At 39.9% G+C, this 21,065-nt stretch overlaps 2 protein-coding genes across 6 annotated transcripts; one reads left to right on the top strand and one right to left on the bottom strand.

The window, feature by feature from the left end:
- Positions 1 to 579: 579 nt before the first annotated feature.
- On the top strand, positions 580 to 6,798 carry zbtb22a (zinc finger and BTB domain containing 22a). Its single transcript, XM_074687669.1, has 4 exons — positions 580 to 939; positions 1,533 to 1,745; positions 1,893 to 2,664; positions 5,356 to 6,798. The coding sequence occupies exons 2-4, from the start codon at positions 1,545 to 1,547 to the stop codon at positions 6,456 to 6,458; spliced, it is 2,076 nt and encodes a 691-aa protein (XP_074543770.1). The 5' UTR covers positions 580 to 939; positions 1,533 to 1,544; the 3' UTR covers positions 6,459 to 6,798.
- A 3,951-nt stretch (positions 6,799 to 10,749) lies between these two features.
- Positions 10,750 to 20,742, bottom strand: mbpa (myelin basic protein a). 5 transcript variants are annotated; one of them, XM_074686854.1, is made up of 7 exons: positions 20,436 to 20,742; positions 18,893 to 18,988; positions 18,455 to 18,481; positions 16,975 to 16,995; positions 14,436 to 14,519; positions 14,305 to 14,325; positions 10,750 to 11,968 (listed from the first exon to the last, which is right to left on the bottom strand). In XM_074686854.1, the coding sequence occupies exons 1-6, from the start codon at positions 20,553 to 20,555 to the stop codon at positions 14,323 to 14,325; spliced, it is 351 nt and encodes a 116-aa protein (XP_074542955.1). In that variant the 5' UTR covers positions 20,556 to 20,742; the 3' UTR covers positions 10,750 to 11,968; positions 14,305 to 14,322. The 5 variants fall into 5 exon arrangements, with proteins under 5 accessions (XP_074542955.1, XP_074542953.1, XP_074542957.1 ...); XM_074686852.1 differs by lacking the exon at positions 14,305 to 14,325 and having other exon boundaries at positions 20,436 to 20,741; XM_074686856.1 differs by lacking the exon at positions 16,975 to 16,995 and having other exon boundaries at positions 20,436 to 20,741.
- Positions 20,743 to 21,065: the final 323 nt, after the last annotated feature.

Genomic DNA, 21,065 nt, shown 5'->3' with positions numbered 1-21,065 from the left:
TTACCAATTTGACATGGTAAACTGTTTGTATGATGTCTTGTGAGCTATAAATGTGCTAGAAAAGCATACACAATGTTTTATTCCTTTTTTAAAAATATATATATATATATATATATTATTTCTCACCGTTATATCTGTTTAATGAGAGGTTCCTATTTAAGTTCCAGTAAAATTATTACACGTCCTTTCACATCCCCCCGTTTAATTATGTTATAAAAAATAATAACAATTATAATAACATTAAATAGAATTACCAGACATACCTCCCATCCCATCCCATATAAGAAACACAACTCAAAAGGTAGAATTAGATGTTTAAACTACAAGAGATAAATATGCGAATAAAATACTAAAAGATAGCAGTTAAAGGGAACAGGCGCTAATATTTAAATAAAAGGTAAGTAAATGATTTAATAAAAGGACAACCAGTTAGAAAAGATAAGAGGCTGAGATCGTTAAATACATAATAAGATAAACCAGATAAAGTAAAAAGCTCGACTAAAGATGCGTTTGCTTTTAAAAAATGTTGAATTTCTTCAGTAGCGTCTAGAAACTCCGAGCATTAGATGAACACCTAAATGCATCATAGCAAAGCTCATAAAGTTGTGATATCCGCTTCTTGTAGTCGTTAAATCCAGTTAAACGTTATGTAACGTTAAATTATACAGTCTATGGTAAAACGTGGCCACGGCGATGACTTTCAGCAATAATTCAAATCATCAATCGCACCAAACACCCACTCACGTTGTGTTTGAGGACGCTGATACTGCTCTTTCTATGAGCTAGCATCAGCTACGCCTACGGGCAAGCTGCTATTAGCATGTAGCTGGCTTGTTTTTAATTTTTATTGTGTTTTGTCTCTGGGATTCATAAATAAGAATGTCATTGTACTGATAGACAGCGACGAATTAAAAAGCTCCACCAACTGACATTTCAAAGGTAAAGTAATAACTCTGCTCATGCTAACGCTGTAGTTAGGGGAATGTAGAGACTTCTGGTTAGCTACATGCTAACATAGGACTGTAACTATACACAGACTAGATACGAGACGGATACAACTGAATCTGACCTCTTTTTCATTACCCTAAAATTCAGATAATTCACTATGCTTAGCGTGAAAAGGCACGGTAAACAACTTAGTGCTTTGTGTCATGAAAAGCTAACATGAGCTAGCTGATTATGACCATTTACATCAACATCGATATTGACAATTTAGGCCTTTCTCGCAGCATTTCCCCTATATCTGGCTGTAGGAGTGTTGATTTTAAGAAGTTTGACTGTCATTTATCTTATTATGTATTGAATTTTTATTTAACCAGGATTAAGGATCGCCTGATGAGCTTGTTTCACTGCTTATCGTTGCTAATTTATATACTGATGTAATCAATTAATGGGTGAGAAAATACTGCCTGGGATGAATGCATACATTTGTTTTTGTTTCTGCAAATGCTGATACAGTGATGATGACATATTACACATCCCTTATTTAGAATTTTAAGGGTATCTTAAACTTTTTTTATTCTTCACCACAGTTCAGTGTCACCATGGATCCAACCTGCAGTGCTCCTGCTGCTGGTCTGACTGTCCAGGTGTGTTTCCCTGGTGCCCGAGCTGCCGTTTTGGACAATCTGAACCGCCAAAGAGAAGAAGGCCGGCTGTGCGACCTTTCCATCCAGGTGCAGGGTCATGTGTTCAAAGCACACCGATGTGTCCTCGCTGCATCCTCCCCTTACTTTCATGACCAGGTGGGTGGGATACATCAAAAAGAAATCTGCATCAATAGAGGATGATGAGACAGCTCCTTGAAAGTGAAGCCAACATTTTAGCTCCCTTTACTGACTGGTTGCAGCATAGGTCATTCATCTGTACTGTTTGTTTTTCTGCCTCATCAGGTGTTACTGAAGAATGTTACGACTGTGTCCCTGCCCTCGGTTATGGACCCTGTGGCCTTTGAGAGCGTCCTCAGTTCAGCATACACAGGCCAGCTGAGCATCGTGCATGACGACATCGTCAACTACGTCACTGTGGCCAGCTTCCTCCAGATGTGGCACATCGTAGACAAATGCACTGAGATCCTGAAAAGGTCTCGGCCCTCATCAGAAGTCCCCCCTGGAGAGGCCTCCTCGGCTCCCCCAGGCTCTGCGTCTCGCCAGCAGTCCCCCAGCAGTTCAGACTGCTTGTATCTGGAGAGGGAGGGAAGACGGAAGGAGCGGAAGCCTGATGCGTTGCCCCCATTAGCCACATGGAGACGGCCGCAGGAGCTTCAAAGATGGGGTCGTCCTCGGCCCACATCAGCCCAGCACTTAGCAAACTCTCAACTGGAAGCCCTCCCGTGCTATGCAGAGAGTGATTACCCCAGCTGTGAGGAATCATGGGTATCCAGCCAGGCCAAAACTAGCCACTACGCCCATGATGGACCTAGTCTCAATAGCCGGCACCATGGGATGTTCCCATGTGGTGAAGCATTAAAGCAGAAAGCCAGGATTACTCAGCGAGGAGCGCTGCCAAGTGCAGATAGACTGCTTGTTAAGAATAGAGAGGTCGGAGACAGTGATGAGGCACAAGAGAGGAAGAAGAATGAGAAGAGGGAGATCGAGGCCGACGAGGGAGTAGGAGAAGAGGCGGTGGAGAAGAAAGAAGGCTTTGCACAAATGGGACACTGTGGTAAGATACAAAGGCCTCATTTTACTTTAAACTAAAACAATACAAGCCTCACACAGTGACTTAAAACAGGCACATAGCTATACGTTTAATCAAATCATACTTTTTTTTCCAATCAGCCAATCCCTTAATCTCCAGAATACTCAGTGAGCACATACAGACTAAACCTGGACTTTCCTTTCGGATGTGCTCTCCAGAGACGAGTTGGCATTTACCAGTATTAAATCTAGTATTCATTTACAACAAGTTCCTTTTACTCATCATGGAGTGTCGTTGTATCTTGGCATTCTGCAAGGAACACGTATAAACTTGGTGCATTGGAGTGAGTCACTGCACAGATCATTGCGAACTAAGTGAGAGCTGTACACAAGGCTTAATACTGTAAAGCAACATGAGTGGGCAGCCAGGAAGGCTTACAGTCTGCAGTCTCTGCTTTATTTATAACTTACAAACTAGCAAACCGTTTGCAAGGCAGGGGTTGCTTGGAGTAGCTAAAGCTGCAAGAACATGAAAATATTAGTGTGTACCTACCTTATTAACCAGTTTCTTCAGGCTTTTGTCATTTACACTGTTAAGGCAAATTAAACCATAGCCTGTGTGAGAAAATTAGTGATTACTGCTGCTATCAAATTAAACATCCATTAGGTTAACTTTTAATCTGCTAGTATGATTAAAGAATCGGTTACGCAAGTCAAATAAAGTTACATCTTTGAAAGTGATCTTGAAAAAGTCTCCCTTCTAGATATAGAGCCTGATCTTAATCCACACTTTAAGTGAGATAATCAGCACCAATATTACTGGTTACAGGTTATTTTAACTTGCTAATTCTTAGCTTCCAGTTTGGGATGTCCAGGACCGGACTGATTTACGGCACATCTAGGTCTCTACAACAACACCACACTGGCTGACTAAGTTTAGTAGTGAGAAGAGATAAAACACAGAGATCTGTATTTTTCTCTGCTAAAAACAATTTCTGTGACTAGTTTTGTAGTAATGGTGGACACAGGAGCCTAACTGTCAGACAGAAAAAGGACAGAAGAGCAGTAGAAAGTAGGGATGTCCCGATCATGTTTATTTTGCTCCTGATCCGATTTTTTTAATTTTGAGTATCTGCCGATCCCGATATTTCCCGATCCGATCTTTCAGCAATGCATTAAAAAAAAAGAAAAGAAAAACACTCCTACAAGTTACCCTTTTAGGTTTTTTTTAATGTGATTTAAATGAAGGTATCATTCTAGCCAACATGGATATAGCTTTTTTCTCCACTTAGTGCAGCACTGGATCAACAAAATAAAAATAAAGCTTCTCAGTGGTGCACCACAAGATTACCTTGTATGTGTGTGACAATAAGGTTGCAATTTCTTGTTTGCAATTTTGTTGTACTTGTTATAATGACAAATAAAGTTATATTCTAAAATGACTGATGATGCGCTTTTATACACATTTTAATTAAAAACAAGAACTAAGGCCCCAGGCTTTTTCCGATTCCCTCTCCCCTGATCTCCGATCATTAAAAAATGCCCCGATCAGCCCCGATTCTGATCACATGATCAGATCGGGACATCCCTAGAGGCTAAAAGGGAGAGTGGGAGAGAGCCCAAGCTAAAGACTGATTAGCCTTTAGCTTGGGCTAAACTGTTTGTGCTAATGTTCATTCCAACCCACAGTCAGCAGTTATTCTGCAGTGGTCTGATCAAACTTGAGAGTCTATCAGTAAAATGAAGAGTGAGGTTACGTTAGCTCTGATTGGTAGATGACTGGCAGGACATAGCTAACCAGGATTCACTAGCGTTACACATTATGGACATGTCTTAGAGAAGCGGACTGCTAGCTGAGCTAAATAAATGGCTACCAGACTACAAACAAACTGACAGTGTTTACTTGATGTTACGTTAGCCTACAGATACGTCGGAGCTACAGGCTACAGATAGCACTACATAAAGCCAGCTTGATGTCACGTTTCAAACTGTAGCGCTATATAACTTTACTGATAAGTCCTTAAGCTCAGCATGTTGTATCCAGTAAAAAGTTGTCTTGAACAAAGAAAATTTGTTTGGATCTTATCTCCATTTAATTCCAAAACAAACACACGCCTTCCTAAAAGTAATTCTCGACAGTGTGCGGAGACCCCGGGCGAGGGAGTGCAATTGAAACAGATCCTCTTCATAGCATCTTTAAGGACAAAGCAGCATGTGTTTTGTTATTGCTGATCTTGTCTTTACAGTCCTTCTACAAGAGAATACATCACCCTTGTTTGCAGTAGAAATAGATGATTCTTTATGATGCTCATGTGACACCTACCTTTTTATTTGATTTTGACAAGCATTGTATTTATTTTGGTCTGTTTTTAAACTGATTTAAAACAATCTGCACAGGAACTTTTAAGTTGGAAAAGTTTCAAATAAAACCAGGAAGGCCTCTTCCACGGCAAGTATTAATTATTTTAAGACAGCAGGAGGAGAACTTTTTTCAAGGGACACATCTTGCGGTGTCAAAGTGATAAAGGGTACAGCTTTGTCCAGAGGGGGCGCCAAAATCAACACAAATAAAGAAGTAGTTGCAGGAGCTTTAAACATACAGTAGATATTTAGAAACAAGGCATTCGTATGCAGCGTTTCTTCAGTGCTTGGTTGTAAAATCTTCCTTCTTCTGTAAAGTCATTTTCATGTGTTTTTGTTTATGTGTCTTCAACAGGCTTCCACCAAAATCCAAACGAGAGTCACGGACAAACCACAGGGAAAACAAGTGCAGAGGAGATGAAGGAGAAAGTGCAGAGAAATATGGTGGGAGGTGATCCCCCCTCAGACCTGCCGGGTGTTCATGCTTCATGTCAAACAGTCGACGTCGCTCCAGGCCCTTCCTGTTCAGCTCCAGCTCGCATGCCGTGGCAGACAGGTCCCTCGTCTGAGCCGGGAATGAGGCTGCAGGGCGGAGAAGCTGGCAGCTGCAGTAAGGATGATGAAGAGGAAGAAGAGGAGGAGGAGGAGGATGGGGACTTTGAGTGTTTCACAGGAGGGAGCTTCAGCAGGGAAACATATGACGAGATTGAAGAGGGAACAGGACAGGTTTCCCAGAGGCCTCTGGTGCCAGGGTCTCCTGACTTTGGCGTTGCTGGCTCAGAGGTTAACTGGCCCTCCACTAGTGCAGGACAAGGTCAGTTAGCTAATCGCCATGTGTCCCCATCCTCTGCTGCTTTGCCACCACCCTCCTCACCCCCAACTCCATCCTCATCATCCTCAGTTTCCCATAATGGCGCCCCTTTCGCAGGCAAAGTCCACTTTTGCCACTGTGGCAAAGCCTACACCCTGAAGAGCATGCGTGACAGGCACGTAAAGATGCAGCACCTCAATCTGCGCCCCTTCGGCTGCCCCGTTTGCACAAAGTCCTTTAAAATGAAGCACCACCTTACAAAGCACCTGAAGACTCACGGAGGGCTGCGTCCCTACGAGTGCGGCCTGTGTGGGAAGAAAGTCATCTGGAGAGACAGCTTCCTGAGGCACCAGGCGCGATGTGAGAGACTTGCCTCCAGCTCCTCAGGTAACAGTAACAACACAAGCACAGCAGCAGATATGGACGACAGCTACACTTACGGCTTTGAAGATGGAGAAGCTTTCCTGGCAGGAGGACAAGTGAAAGTGGAGGAGGTGGACTTTCACGGAGAGATGGAGGAAGGGATGCGCGGCCTCTTTGGCGGTGTGTCTGGGATTGTGGATGAGCTGAGGACTGAGTCACAAAGTTTGGACATGAGTGGTCATGTTTTCAAAGAGGAAGCGAGTGAGAGCTTTGGTGGAAATTAATCCTTAATGTAAAACGGAGGTTTTCAGCTTTGATGTATATTTTTTCATAAGATGGAAAAATCAGGAAAAAATGAGCAATCATGAATCATTTTTCAAATGACGCTTTTAAATTGTGCAATTTCATGTTTATTGATGCTTTAAGCTGTAAATGTGACAGACAGTGTTGTGAATCTATTTGTTGACCCCTGATAAAGTTAATTTGCATTTTGCACAGAAATCATTTGCTATTGGTAGAGAAGAAGAAAACACAGGGCATAAATTCAGTTTTTCCCCTGACGCGTTGATGTTTCCTTGCACTATGTATAGAAAAGAAGTCTTTATTGAAATAAACCATGAAGCCTCTGGATATTTTTTGTAAAACATGCACTTTTGTCATTTAAAATCACTACATGTCATTTTCAAGGCTCATTCTATATCAAAATGGCTCACTGAATACATTGTGAGGCATTCCAGATTGTTACCTGTTAAAGGGCAACTCAGTTTTTTTGACACCTGGACCTTAGTTATAGGTGTTCGCATGCTCATATACTCACTCAGACAAACATGCAAACGTGCAGCTCAGAGTCCTTCAAAAGTTATTTAGATCCAACCGATTTTAGCCGCACTTAGCGGGGGCCACGGCAAGGGAGCTTCAGCACGGGACATAATCTCTGCAAAATCGCTCATTTCGGCTGTATTTTTTCATCCATCACCAGTGTTATCATAAAGTCAGCTCGTCTACCGTCTTCAGGTGGGTCAGCTGACCCAGAGCTGACCTGGTAAACAAACTTTTCTTACACCTATAAATAAGGTCCAGGTGTAAAAAAAAAAACGGAGTTGCCCTTTAATCTGAAGCTCATTTTTAATACGGCTCACATTCGAAAACATGAATAGTTTTAGTGAGTCATTTCAGAAAACTGGGCTGTATTTTTAATGTCCCACTTTACCTAAAAGAGTCTAAAACTAGGAAAAAAACACAACATATACTGCAGATAATAATTCCTAGAATACCTTTTCATGTTAAAGATGTTGATTTTTGGTTATTCTAGAAAAAAAAAAGATATTTAATTGGTCAATTTTAGAACACTGGGACTATTAAAATTATTACAGTGGCATGGCCTTTTTTTAAATCATTGTGAGGCATTCTGGAACATTACGTGCCCATTTGGCAGATTAATCTGACACCAATTTCAGAATTGAGATCATTCCAGAATATAACTGTTCACAGTAGCAAGGGATTCTAGAATGTTCCAAGGCTCACCTTAAACAGCATTAGTAATTCTGTTACATTATCAACAAGTAGTTTGATCATTCTAGAGGACTTGGGGATATCATTCAAGAGGTAAGTTATTTTGTCATTTGGAACTTAAGGACTCATGTTAAGATACTATCATTCTAGAAAATTACCCAACATTTACTTAACGTTATTCCAGAACAAAAGCAATCATTTATACTGATTTATTATGGAAAACTGTAACTCTATTGAAAGCAGTGTAGTATGTTTTCTTCTAGAATATTGCAACATATATTGGGTTATTCTAGAACACTGAGGTTGATTCATAACATTGACAGACATTCTGGAATGTTGCCTGTCAATTTGGCTGATCATTAACATAAATGAATGTTTAAAAAAAAAAGCTCTATTCAGCAGTTTGGATTATTCTTGAACATTTGGCATTATTGTAGATCATTCTAGAACATTAAATGCCTTTTACACACAGAATGTCAAGGCATGATGAAATATTTGTAACAGAAGCTGACATCAGTGTTTTCAAGGACACCAGCTTGAAATATGAAAAGAACGTTTTGAGCTGTAAATCATATAAAGCTGCAACACAGCTATTAGAGAAATTATGACATTCAAAAAATAAGCATAATACCCTTTTTCCTTCTGTGGATTGATTAGTGCCAGAAAAGCTCAGTTCATTACATTGTGGAATGGTGTAGAACAATGCGGCGGAACATTCTACACTGATCTAGAACATACAGTACCATAGCTTTGAAACCCCTAACTCAGATAAGGCTAATTCAAACTGAGGCTAATTTTTAAGCATTATGACACATTCTAGAACAGAAACTAATTGTATCGAGTTATTTAGAGAGCACTTGAACGGTTCATTCTGGAAAAGTTTGGCTCTCTGTGAAACGGCTTCTTTGCAGCTCACTGATGGAGCACCAGAGGTCCCTCTTGCACAACACTGCAGCCTCCTCTCCTGTGATGAAACAGTGTTAAAGGTCTTCAGAGTGTTTGATGTCCTGTGACAAAAGAAGAGCCACTCATCCTGGAAGATGACAGGCTACTCTAATATATTCAGGTGTTTTGTAATCTATAGAAATTTGCATTTTGGACCTCAACGTGAGGATGTGACCCTCAAAGAGAAACCCTATGAAAAGGAGCTTTAACAAACAGGGATATAACAGCCAGCAGAACACAACATAAAGAGGGTTGCATAACTGTTAGTGTAATAATGAAGTATAGATTTTCTATCAAAGGTGATGTGGATTTAAACTGTGCTGTATGGATACGTCACGACTGAGCCAATTATGGCAAGAACACTGCCAGAGTGAGCTCTTTGTTAATTGTGCTTTCAGAGGCAGATGTCCTTGAAAAGTCAACATCAGCATTATTTCTACTGATGGGAAACATTTTTTTTTTAACCTTAATGAGTATCTTCCTCATTGAGGGTTGAATAAAGGACAAAATGTACAGCTTGATACAGTTAAGAGCTCGTTATTTCAGCCTATAGAACACTTTGATAACAGGATTATTGTCTCTGAGTTATGATTGGCCTCTTGAGGATATTTCAAGAGCGTGTGAGTCTTTTAATCAATGTTTCATGGGTTCAGGTTAAGGCTGGAGATAACTTCTTTTCTCCTTACATATAATCACTTCACAGCAATCTTGAAACAAGTCAGAGCTTGAGTTTGAGCATAGTTGTGGAGTAGCACTCAAGGAATAAATGGGCGGATGAAAAACAAGTTTTAATACGTCTGACATTTTCGGAGATGCTGGAGCCTTGGGAATCCAGTTTGCATAAATACATAAAGGTAAAATGTATGGACCTGTAGTTAGAGAAGCTACGTTAGCTAATATTAGCAAGAGAAAAGATTATACTTAAATTAACGTTAGCCATTTATGAGACCGAAAAGAACTATAACAAGGGCTAATCTTGATCGTTTATTTTGTTGTCTTTCTTTTGTCGTTTCAGTACAGATTAACTTTTTTTTCCTCCACACTTTCATTTAGAGATCGATGAGGGAAACAGTGGATCTGTTGTCATCCATGCTGTTATTTTCCAGTGTTCCCACTGAAGGCAGCACGAGATACCCAACTAGAGCCAGTTGTATGCTATGCTAGTTTACCAAACAGATAAAAACTGTGAAACATGGGAAAGTAGCTAGCTATAAGTAGCTATTTCCTTCCTGTTAGACAAGAAATAAATGTTTGTCTTCCTACTTTTGATATCACATTCAAATCTCTGGCTTTAAGAGTGCTGTTTAGCATTATTTGTAAACTAGACATGCTAACTGCTGTTGTGCTAACTGCCCACTGCTGCCAGAGATACCTAAACCTCTGCTAATACTTGTTTTTATATTCTGGTTTCTGCACTGCTGAAAAAGGTACTTAACATGAGTTAACTTTAAAGATGATAGGCGAACATCATTGACTGTAAAAAACGTGGACGTAGTCTCCCCAACGTCACCCGTCTGTTTCTGAAATGGAAAATGAAGCACATCAGCTATAGCGGCCATATTGGTAGTGGCAAGAGCTTCATGTACAGCTATAGGACGCCTGTCAGTTACGTGCCTCTGATTGGGCGAGCTCACGATCTTGATATCCTCTGAACGACCGAGTTAGGAAAAAAAAATCCTCATACAGTGTGTGCCGCTAGAACAATTAGCGACTCAGACAGGAGACGTTTTTTAAACCAGGCTGTAAAAAGGTTAATTTCTGCTTTGAATATGGCATTTTTTGGCTTGGTGTGTATGTGACTTGTGGTACTTCCGGAGCCAGCCTCAAGCGGACACTCGAGAAACAGCAGATTTTAGCGTTTCCACATCGTCTCATATTTTTAGACTGGCGGCTGCCGCTTGGCTAACATATGCTGCTAGCTAGCTTTTTCAGTTCTTATCCCTAATGCTAACCTAAGCTAACAGTTTAATGGCTCCGGCTGTGTATTTAGCAGGAAATGTATTCTGCAGTTGGTTATTAGCCACTGAACCTTTTGCAAGATTGAAAATTAACTAAATGAAGATGTTGGTTTTTAAATGTGCATCATATCTAAAAATACACAACAGACTTAAGACAATGTTATAACTGAGCGAGGACATCGTGTTTATTTCCAGTTAGCAATGAGCTCTACATTAAAGAGGAAACATAACACTCAGTTTTCTAATAATCAGGTCCTGTTCATGTAGCACCACCAAATGTCAGCAACCACAGACAAAAACATGCTAACAGTGAGACTGTTCAGTTAGGCTACCCACACAAATAATATGTACAAATGAGAAAGGCAGTGTAATTTATCGTGAACAACATACAGCTGACAAATTATGCATCAGAGCAATTCAAACCAACATACCGTCCTTCAAAACCAGACTCCTCAAACCCTCTTTGATCTTCTGCTTTGAACCTTTGAACCACTTACCTTCTGACCATCAGATAAAATGAACGTTTGTCTGTCATCTTTTAATAAAACACAAAAATCAAACTTTATTTAGCTAAAGCAACATGAGACGGATGCAAAAGCTGCCATACAAAGAGGAAGTATATCTGTTTCTTTTAGGGATGTTCTAGTTGTGTTATTTGTGACAGTGCATCTGAAAAGGGCGTTTCTTGATAGATTTGTTATACTGTACATGCTTATTAATCTTACCACACTGCAGCATGATAAAAACCTAAATCAACACAACATTAAATTCATTATTGCTCATTCACTGTACAGTTCCAGTTGTTTTTTATGCATTTCTTTGCAACAAAGGCACAATAACCACAAATTTGACTCGTTTCTGACTGGACTTTCACATTAACACAAAACAAAAATGTTTGTTTGGCGCATGAGTTGTGTGAAATAATCAGACACAGAAAGTGTTACTCTTGTACAAAATGCAGGTGACAGGAGACAAATAGAAAAATCTGCCATGGACAAAACTCAGACAGCAGACACTAGCACCATCAGACCAAGACACCCAACAGGTGAAATATTTGACTAAAAGCGAGACCAAATGTCTTCTACACAGCTCAACAGTGACCCAGACAAGATGTACATAGAAGTAGGATTAAAAGAAAACTTGCACAGTGACCACCTTCACCCCTGGAGAGTAGAGTTTATGTGTTGTTACCGTCTTAACATAAAGGTGTCTTGGGTTAGTTTGTTAGCGTTTCTTGAGGTTGCGAGTCCGCCGGTTGCAGATCTGTTCTTCCTCCTTCTTCTCGTTCCATCGGTGTTGGATCTGTAGTTTGGTCATCGGCGGAGAGCTCAGAAGATGGTGCTCCAGCGTTTAGTGGGTGCGCGGGACTTGGGGTCTCCCTGAAGAAATGATAGGAGGTACTTATTTAAAAGCAGCATTTTCGATTTCCAGAGAGGCCAACGGCCAATCTAGAGTGGTGAAGTTTTCAGGGTCCATGAGGTTTGATTGTCAAACACTTCACATTCATTGGGATTCAAATGGATCAAACGTACCAAAAATAAATCCTCAAAGTTGTTTACAGTGATTTTGTGATGACATGATATTTTTTTGTTAATATGTTCTGTGACTGTAATAATGAAGATGTTGCTCTTAAAGTTCCCGTGAAATCAAACATTTGATTTTAGTGGAATTTTTTCCCATGCAGTTTCACTTATAGAATAAAACATAGAATAAAACAGTGGAGGCACAACAGCACCCCTTGCTACCAAGTGATGCCAGGGTTTTTAGAGCTCCCCCTGGTGACAGACTGCATTTTAGGTCTTACAGCCTGTCTTCTCCACACTTACTTTATTATAATATATGTCTGATTTTTCAGAAGCATGCTATCATTTGTTGCTGTTCCATCTCATGACGCTAGTTTTTGTCCTCATGTAACTGATATTTAAAAGAGCAGATTTGACATTATGAGTGACAGCTCTCTTGACAAATGAGTTCCCTGCAGGGAGGGCAAAAAAAACAAAAAAAACCCAATATCATTTAAACATCACAATGAATATCTGCTTTAAATCAACATGAGGATCCATTATGTTTGGACTGTGCTAACTTGGTGTAAATTTGATCTTTTATCAGTAAGTTGAATGCAGTTTTTATTTATTTATTTATTTTTTTTATCAAAGCCGAATCATATAGAGGCGTTGTGCTATACACAGCCATGCACCCCTTGTAGCTGTATTTAGCCTTATGTGACTTGAACTAAATGATTCCTTCAATGAGGACTATAGCCTCTGTATATGTAGCATGTGTGTTAATCGCTAGGCTAACAGCGCCCTAACATTACAAACACTGATGACTTCTTCCTGGGAATGTGTGTGCTAACTTTAGTTGCCAATAGAACCCATTTGCATTGTGTTTCATTACCCCCAACACGTCCACACAGGATTTGTTAGCTATATTTGCTAGCTAACAATTAATGCTAGGTTCTGTATTCACGTAGCGGCTATTTTCCTCTAACTTCACACTTAGGATGTGAAGCTAAACCACTGCTAAAATTGGTCAGCAACTAGCAGTCTTCTACTGAAACGACAGTGAATATTGATATTTGTTTTTACATTCTGGTTTCTGCACTACTGAAAATGGTATGTAACATGAGTTCACTTTAGAGGTGATGGGCTAACATATGTTGCTAACTAGCTAAACCGCTGCTTAAATCAGTCAGCTACGAGAAGTCTTTTACTGAAAAGACAATGAAAAGTGGACCCCATGGTATTATATTATAAATGATAACCAATGAGCTAACAGCAGACAACTGCATATGCTACTGGCATTCCTATCTAATAAAACATTAAGTTTTTTTCAACCTTTTATTCATAAAACTCCAGTAAAAAGTAATATTAATATTAGGACAGACGACTTGTTTTTATTATTATTATTATTATTATTATTATTATTATTATTATTATTTTTTTTTTTTTTTTTTTTTTTTACAATTTTTGGGGTGCTGGTTTGACTGTAATTGCAATTGATTAATATTTCTTTAATATTTGTGATTTTTTGTTTGTTTGTCTTTTTAAAACCAGACCTTGTGAAAAAGTTAAACGATGTTGGTGATGATGATGATGATGATGATGATGATGTTTGCACACTATACCAGGAGCTATATTTCCCCCCAAAATTTTAGATGTATTCAGGGTATCTGACATCTCAACTTTTTCACAACTCAACTTATGAACAAAACCTAAAATAAAAGGTTTTAAATTTGAAAAAACAAAACAAAACAAAACAAAACAAAACAAAACAAAATAAAACATTTCTTGGATAATGCTAAAGTTAGCTGCTAACTTGAGTTGTTGCTTGCTTGAGGTTAGCTGAACGTATATCCTCTGCCTTGAATTTGGGTCTCATTTTTTTATTTGTTGTCTTTAGAGGTGGAATAAATTATTTTGAACACAACTAACCATCATTATCATTTTTCTTTTTGGCAAAATGCCAAAGGGAACATGGCTGCTACATAAATAAAAGTAACTATCCTGTCAGTGTCAATCATCCACTAGCTTGTCGCTATGGTTGAGCAAATATGAAAACCACACTTCGCTCTGTTGACTATTTCATGGGAACTTTAAGCCAGTTAGTTAATTATGATGACAGGCTGCTGTAAAAAGCTCGTCAATGAGAAAATAAATGAATAATATTCCTGTTAAAGTGGTGGCTTGTTATACTTTATATATTCATTACTCACTGATCTTTGAGGAGAGCATCACTGTTGCATTTGGGCAAACAGACAGGAAACAGTGTTTATGAGGCCTAGTTGAACAAGTAGAGAGGGGAAACATGGTGTTAAACAGAGAGACAGACGTGTGCTAAGCTCACCAGATTGAAGAGTCTGGACAGTGTGCTTTGGTCTCTACGTCTTCTGACTGGAGACTTTGCGCTTTCGGCACGCGGCGATGAGGCCTAGAAAAAGATGCTCTTTAAAACTCACATGGAGACCTGAAAACCAAGGCCTGGGAGTAGTCTGCTGCTTTGTTATTGAATAACCTTTAATCAGACCTTTAATTGATTTTACATTGATGGATTCCCAACAAGATTAGACACATCAGACCTCAGAGCGTCAGACATCCTGATCGCTTTAAGAAAATGCTGAAAAATGTTAGAAAGGATCGTTACTGTCACACCCTCACACATTAAACACCCTTCACGGTTCAGAAAAACAGCATACTGCCTCAGAACTTCTGCACTTTTCAGACTTGTTTGGCACTCTACATCTGTTTGTTTACCATCCGTCTGCATTTAATTCGATTGAATCGACATTTGAGGTGTTTGGATCTGTTTTCATTAAGTTCTAAAGCTTTTTGTCCCAGCTGAACTTCTCCTGAGGACATAGGGTGAAAACGTAAAAGTTTTGTTGCGTTTCAGCCTCGCGTTTACTCGGAAACGGCATTTCAGCCATCCTAAAATGCAAACTTTTGAAAACGGCCTCCAGAGTGGGATTTTTCTGAAACGATACCTACAGAGTTGCTGTGTAAACAGTTAGCCGGCGTTTTCAGTGGAAACGCTGACGTCACACTCTGCTTCCGCGAGCGCATACAACAGGACAACAATACAGTTACCATCGTCGCGAACTACCGTGTTGTGCTCGTGCTGCTGAATCTGCTGAATCTGCTGACTGTCTTCTTACAAAATGTGCATCTGTTGCTCCACTTTTGTACTTAGTATTCCCCATAGACTGTATATAGAGTGGACAGCGTGGCTCAGCCATTTATCATTGTACGGGTTTGAAGCCAAAATACCGCTGTCTCAGGCGTCACCATGGGTGACAAAATATATATTTTTTCTCTCGAGAGTCAAATTACTTCTTGACTCTACCTCCTGACATATTTTACGATCCCCGAAAAAAATACACGAGAATGGCAGCTGTTAATCATCATTAAACGTTGCGTAAAGCCTCGTTTTTAACCTTGTATAACTAATGAAAACGAAACTTTTTAGAAAAAAGAGGACTTGTCCAAGACAGCCAAATGATATCTTCAAATCACCTCAACAATCGGACGTGAGAAACATTTCTATGAGGTGTAAAAATTTCTTAAAGTTTGACCACAGCCCATCTGGAATGCCTGGAAAGCCGTATTTGTAAACCTGTACTGCAGCCAGCCACCAGGGGGAGCAGTTTTTGTGGAGACCTCACTTCGAGCCGAGCAAGTGGACATCCATTTTTTTACAGTCTATGGCATTCCCCAATACACCAGATGACTGGCTCAACTCTACCTCGGTGGAGATCTCCCAAAAGCTGCTTCTGGACAAGTCAGTTATAGCACCACCTTCAGGCCTGGCATGCTTACTACAGCATTTTCAGTCCATCAGCGTGTCCGTGTAAACGCAGATTTATTTCACTGCGTTTTAGCATTTTCAGATGAAACGTTGTCGTGTAAACGAGGCCGTAATCAGGATTATACTCTAATATCTGCAGTAACCTACTGGGAAAGGTTTGTTTCGGTTTATAACTGGACACAACAAATGATTGAGGGAAGAAACTAAGCAATAATACTTTAAATGGAGATACACAAATGTTACTGTCAACTACTGTAATTTCACTACAACTTTCATAAGAGCTAAGAAAAATAATCAACTACAGGTTTTCCCCTGCAAAGAAGAACATTTCTCTGTCTTTTGACTCCGAAAAGTGAAAGCACGAAAGGCTGAAACATGGAGGAAGACATGGATGTGAAACAAAGACAAGACACAGATGACAGCAGCCTTCTCAAGGAAAAGAAAAAAGGATGGCAAAGACGCAGTAAGGTCCACAGAGAGCGGACAAATGTCACCATTAATTGCAATCACTAGAAAGAGAGGAGAGTAGAGGGCGCAAAGGAGGTGGAAAGCCAAAACAGATGGATCGGTGAGTCATCTCTGGAACAAGGATGGAGGTGTTATAAAGAAATGAGAGATGTGAAAGAGAAGAGGAGGAGGAGGTGGAGGAGGTGGAGGGTGATGCAGGCCAGGAGGTCCTAAGAGAAAATGTTTACCGGTTGTTGCTCATAAATAGTCGAGCTGTTTCAAAGTCATCCAGAAGCAGCGAGTCGCTCTGGAGTGAAGCAAAGAAGGGGGTGAATTGAATTATAATGAATCATTTCCACGAATCAACCACTGAATAGGTGTCCATTCAGTTTGTGAAAGCAGGTGAATGCATCTGCAGAGGTACAAAAGATGTTTCTCTTCCAGAAGAAAAGCAGTGAGACACAAAGTAAGGAAGAGACAAAGCCAGCGTGAAGGTTAGGAAACAGGTGCAGACACAGGAGCGCTCTGCAGGTAGGAGAAGGATCACTGCACACACACATGCATGCACACACAGCGGCTGTGTAAACAGAAATGCAACTTCCGTTTGATTGAAGAAGCCAAACATGTAACGTACCAAACCCAAGACGTCTCTCCACTGGACATGAAAAGGAAACAGAGAGTGATGTGATGAGATGGGAGAGACAAGAGGAGCCAAAGTCTGTCTTTACATGTCTGATTCTTCCAGTATGTGCATTCAGAGGTCATTCTTCTGACTTGTCTTTCTGGTAGATTGCAAATCTAAAATCAGGTGGTATTTATGGTCCCCAGAGGATAAAGTATAATGGCTTTAGTGATTAATTTTGTCCCATACGGAGAGCAGTGATAACTCATAAATGTTGAATTGCAAAGTGGGTGTGGTCGTATTTCACAGGGGTTGCATCCTCATGACTTTGGTGAATCTCCTCAAGCTGTGTCATCAGAACAGATTTCTCTTAGCCCTGTAGTTTTGCATATATGACTGTAATTATATAATTCAGCAGTTAATGACAGCCGCTGCTGCTGAAAAGTGCAAAAAGAAATTCAGTTCCGTAAGTGTCCACTAGAGGGTGGCTCCAAAAGCCGATGAGACCCCATTAGCATGCATATCAGAACATCCATTTTCACAGCAGAAATTAACATGTTTACACTCTGATACAAAAATAGTTTTTGTGTTTATAGCCTATTGCTTTTTACTGTCTACTCTAAAATAGTTTATATTTATATATTGTGTATATTTATATACAATTTAGAGCAGTTTGAATTACATTAATTTTCTAGTAGTTCAAAACAAATTGTTGCAAAATTGAATTATTGATTTTTTTTACATACAAATTGTACAGAGGAAGTGACGCATGTAATTTTTTATTTTCTTGCATACACCCCTTGTGTTTTGAGGGTATTATTTTTACAAGTTGTGCAAAATATTCCTCCTTGATCTTGGTTTATATATGGACTGAATGCTAAGTTATGTCTGCAATGGGCCTCATCATGGAGACATAATTTATTCCATCTATGGCTAGCACTGTGAACATATTAGCATGCTAATAGTAACAATTAGCATGCTAACGAAACTAGTAACAATTAGCATGCTAAAAAAACTACAATAAGAATAACTATTGATTCCAAGCCTTGCTAACTGTGTGCAGCATGTTTCAAATGATTTAGACAGTGTAAGTTATTATGTTGTAAACAATGTTTTGATGCGAGTGTTTGAGGATTTTCAAAATCTTGCAGAGCATCTCATGTAGTGATGCTAGTATTGTCTCAAAATATTAAAATGCATCGTTTCAAATCATCACATGGAGCCCAATTGGTTTTGCATTAAATGCTTAAAGCTCCCGAGAAAAACTTTAAATTTTCTGATGAGTTTGGCGCCCCCTGTGGACAAAGTGTCAGGCCATTCTACTGTTTCTGTTTCTTGATTCAGACAAAAGCATAACTAAATAACTCAGCATTTGTCAACTGAGAAACATGATTGAAAAGAAATAATCAGAAATCATATAAATCATGTCACATGTGCGCCCACACCTCTGCAACAGTCAACAGAACAGATATTATGAAGAAATGAGACTCACCCTGGATTTAGGACGAGGAGAGGAAACCTGAGAAACACCGAGTGACAAACAACAATGAAATGATTGATTGGAAAAGACAGGAACAAACAGAACAACAAACTCTGTTACTGAAACACACAAACAGTGCTGATTGATCTTCCTGTTGCTCCTTTTTGTTTTACAGATATGCAAATGAAAGAGTCACACAGCTTTGTAATCAGAGCAGAGGCTGAGCGTGCTGGGTTTGACTCACCACTACGCCGCTGATGCCAAAACTTAGATCAACACTCATATTGAGTAAATTAGAGGAAATTGGTTCAGTTATGTGTTCTGACGTTTACGACATGTTTGAATTCATTTGAATAATGTTGGCAACAAAAAGAGGCGTGATGCGAGGTATGAAATGCTCATGAGAGATGATATGAAGTGTGTGATATGACAGCGTTTAATCCAACTTACAATGCTCCTGAAGAAATGTACCACAGCGTTTTCATTGGTCCGGCGGCGAGAGGAGGACTGCTGGGGTGAGGCAGCAAGGTGACCTCGGAAAGACCCCTGTGAGGATCAGGAGAAGAGAAAAAGTGTTATTTTTATGTTTTATTTTTACAGTAAACTAAATAAAATGCCATGCCAGCTCACAAAAATATGTAGTATGTCGTATATGTACTACAAAACTTTGTGTGAACAAAGATTTACACAAAAGAAGAAGAGGCTAGACGAGGTCAGATGGAGAGTGAAGCAGCATCTTAGAGATTTATCAGATGAAACTCGTCGACACGTCGCCACTTAGTGAGATGATTCATCCTGGAGCTTGTTGAATATCAAAAAACAAAGGATAAATAAACTTGCTGATGTGTTTTCACTCTGATTCAGGTGTTTTTTTCTGTAGCACAACCTAAGATTGATGCTCCAATGATATATTTATGCGTTAATCGACTCAGGAGTAAAATATCCACGAGTTAACTTTTATCACACAAAAAAGTGTATAAGAACAGATGTTTGTGTTGGACGTGCTCAGAAGAAAACAGGCTTGGATTTCAGATAAAAGGAAGTCTGTATGTTTGAAAACGGCTCCTGAGGGCCCCTCCCCTCATAGAGCGCTGGATCTGAGACATGAAAGAGGTTTTGTTTCAGGTTTTTGGTTTTCAGCTCTGAGTCAGACTGAGGTTACACACTGGAGTGAAATTAAGGTTTCAGTGCTTTGAGAATAATGTTTCAGCTAATGTGAACATCATATTGTTTGACGGGTATTTTAAAGCATTTATACAGAAGTGGAGAAGCAGCTAAAACCTGTCATGAAATCACACCATGAAACAAATCAGTAACAACTTCAACTTCACATCCTCATAGTTCAAATTATCAGGATTTAATGTTTTTCTTTTGGACCATATTCTAAAAATCAAAGTAAAAGTAAATTAAAGGCTCATTTTTGGGGATATAAATATTCTGATACTCAGTTGTGGTGTGAGCTGGTTAAATATTTAAGTTTAAAAAAACAGCACAGAGGAAACAGAAACCCTGATCCCAAAGTCAAAGAAAGCAACAAAAAACACACTCGACACAGCTTGAAATCCCTAATTGAGAAATCTACATTTTTCTCCCATTTCTCTACTTTTGAAATTTGTTTTCATGAACAGACTGTTGAAAGTTTTTGCATCTTAATTAAACTTGGGAAAACTTTGGATAGTCTTGAAAATATTACACAGAGACAAGACATTTTTGAACCCTCTGGTGAGTACTCATTTTAGAAATTTCTGACTAATAAGGCAACTGGAAATATCCCTTTCATGAATAAATCAAATTATTAAAGGACAGAATGGGAATTCATGAGTCCCAGTTCCAATTTTATTGCTAACATGTTTGGTTCAAGAAGCACTAACGCCAGAGCAACTTAAAACCGTTAAACAGTACAAAGAAGCCAAAGAAAAACAAAATTTACTTAAGGTTTTTCCAGCATTAAACTGAATTTTTAGGAAGTAAATAAATGATGAAGGATGCTCACCTTGCTCCTTTTCTTTTTGTCCCCTCCAAAGAACTTGGTAATCTGATCCATGAGACCAGGTGCCTTCTTTTTCCTCCCGAGCCCGAAGGTGCTCTGCCCTGAGGTGCTTGCTGTAGCCATGCTAGTAGTTGGCGAAGTTGGGTGGGGTTGACCTTTTCGAGCTACTCTATAGTCCTCCTCCGAGTCAGTCCCAGTCCACAGTGCCTACACCCGGCTCTGCTGCTCCTTCAGGCTGGTTTGCTGCTCTTCTCATGCACAGGGGCCGTCTTTGAAGGTGTTGCCCCCTCGGTCCCAGGGCACCATGGGACATGAGGATGGTCAGGGAAGGTGGGGGGGCAGTGAGGTCCATGGCTCTGGCTGGGCTCCAGGCATTCTTTCAATCTTCAGTGGCTGTGTCAGTCACTGCCGCCCTCCGCATGGGCCGGCCCATTGTTCCTCTACCCATCTGCTTCACCCCAGCCGCAGGGACAACAAGGGTTATCTCTGAGTCTGCACTCGCACCCTGATGCAAAGCGGCCCGCTGCACTGTGAGGCCATTGTTGAATCAGCCTCGTATATTTTTTAATGGATTGGGTTTAGATTTGAAGTACAGTCACCCAGGTCAACATACGGAGAGGCCAGAAAGAAGGG

Source organism: Halichoeres trimaculatus, unplaced genomic scaffold, assembly GCF_033239565.1.
Source record: "Halichoeres trimaculatus isolate MK-OKI-2021-1 unplaced genomic scaffold, fHalTri1.1 fHalTri1_scaffold_14, whole genome shotgun sequence".
Lineage (NCBI taxonomy): Eukaryota > Metazoa > Chordata > Actinopteri > Labriformes > Labridae > Halichoeres > Halichoeres trimaculatus.
Note: the sequence above shows the minus strand (reverse complement) of the source record. Positions and strands in the feature narration are given on the sequence as shown.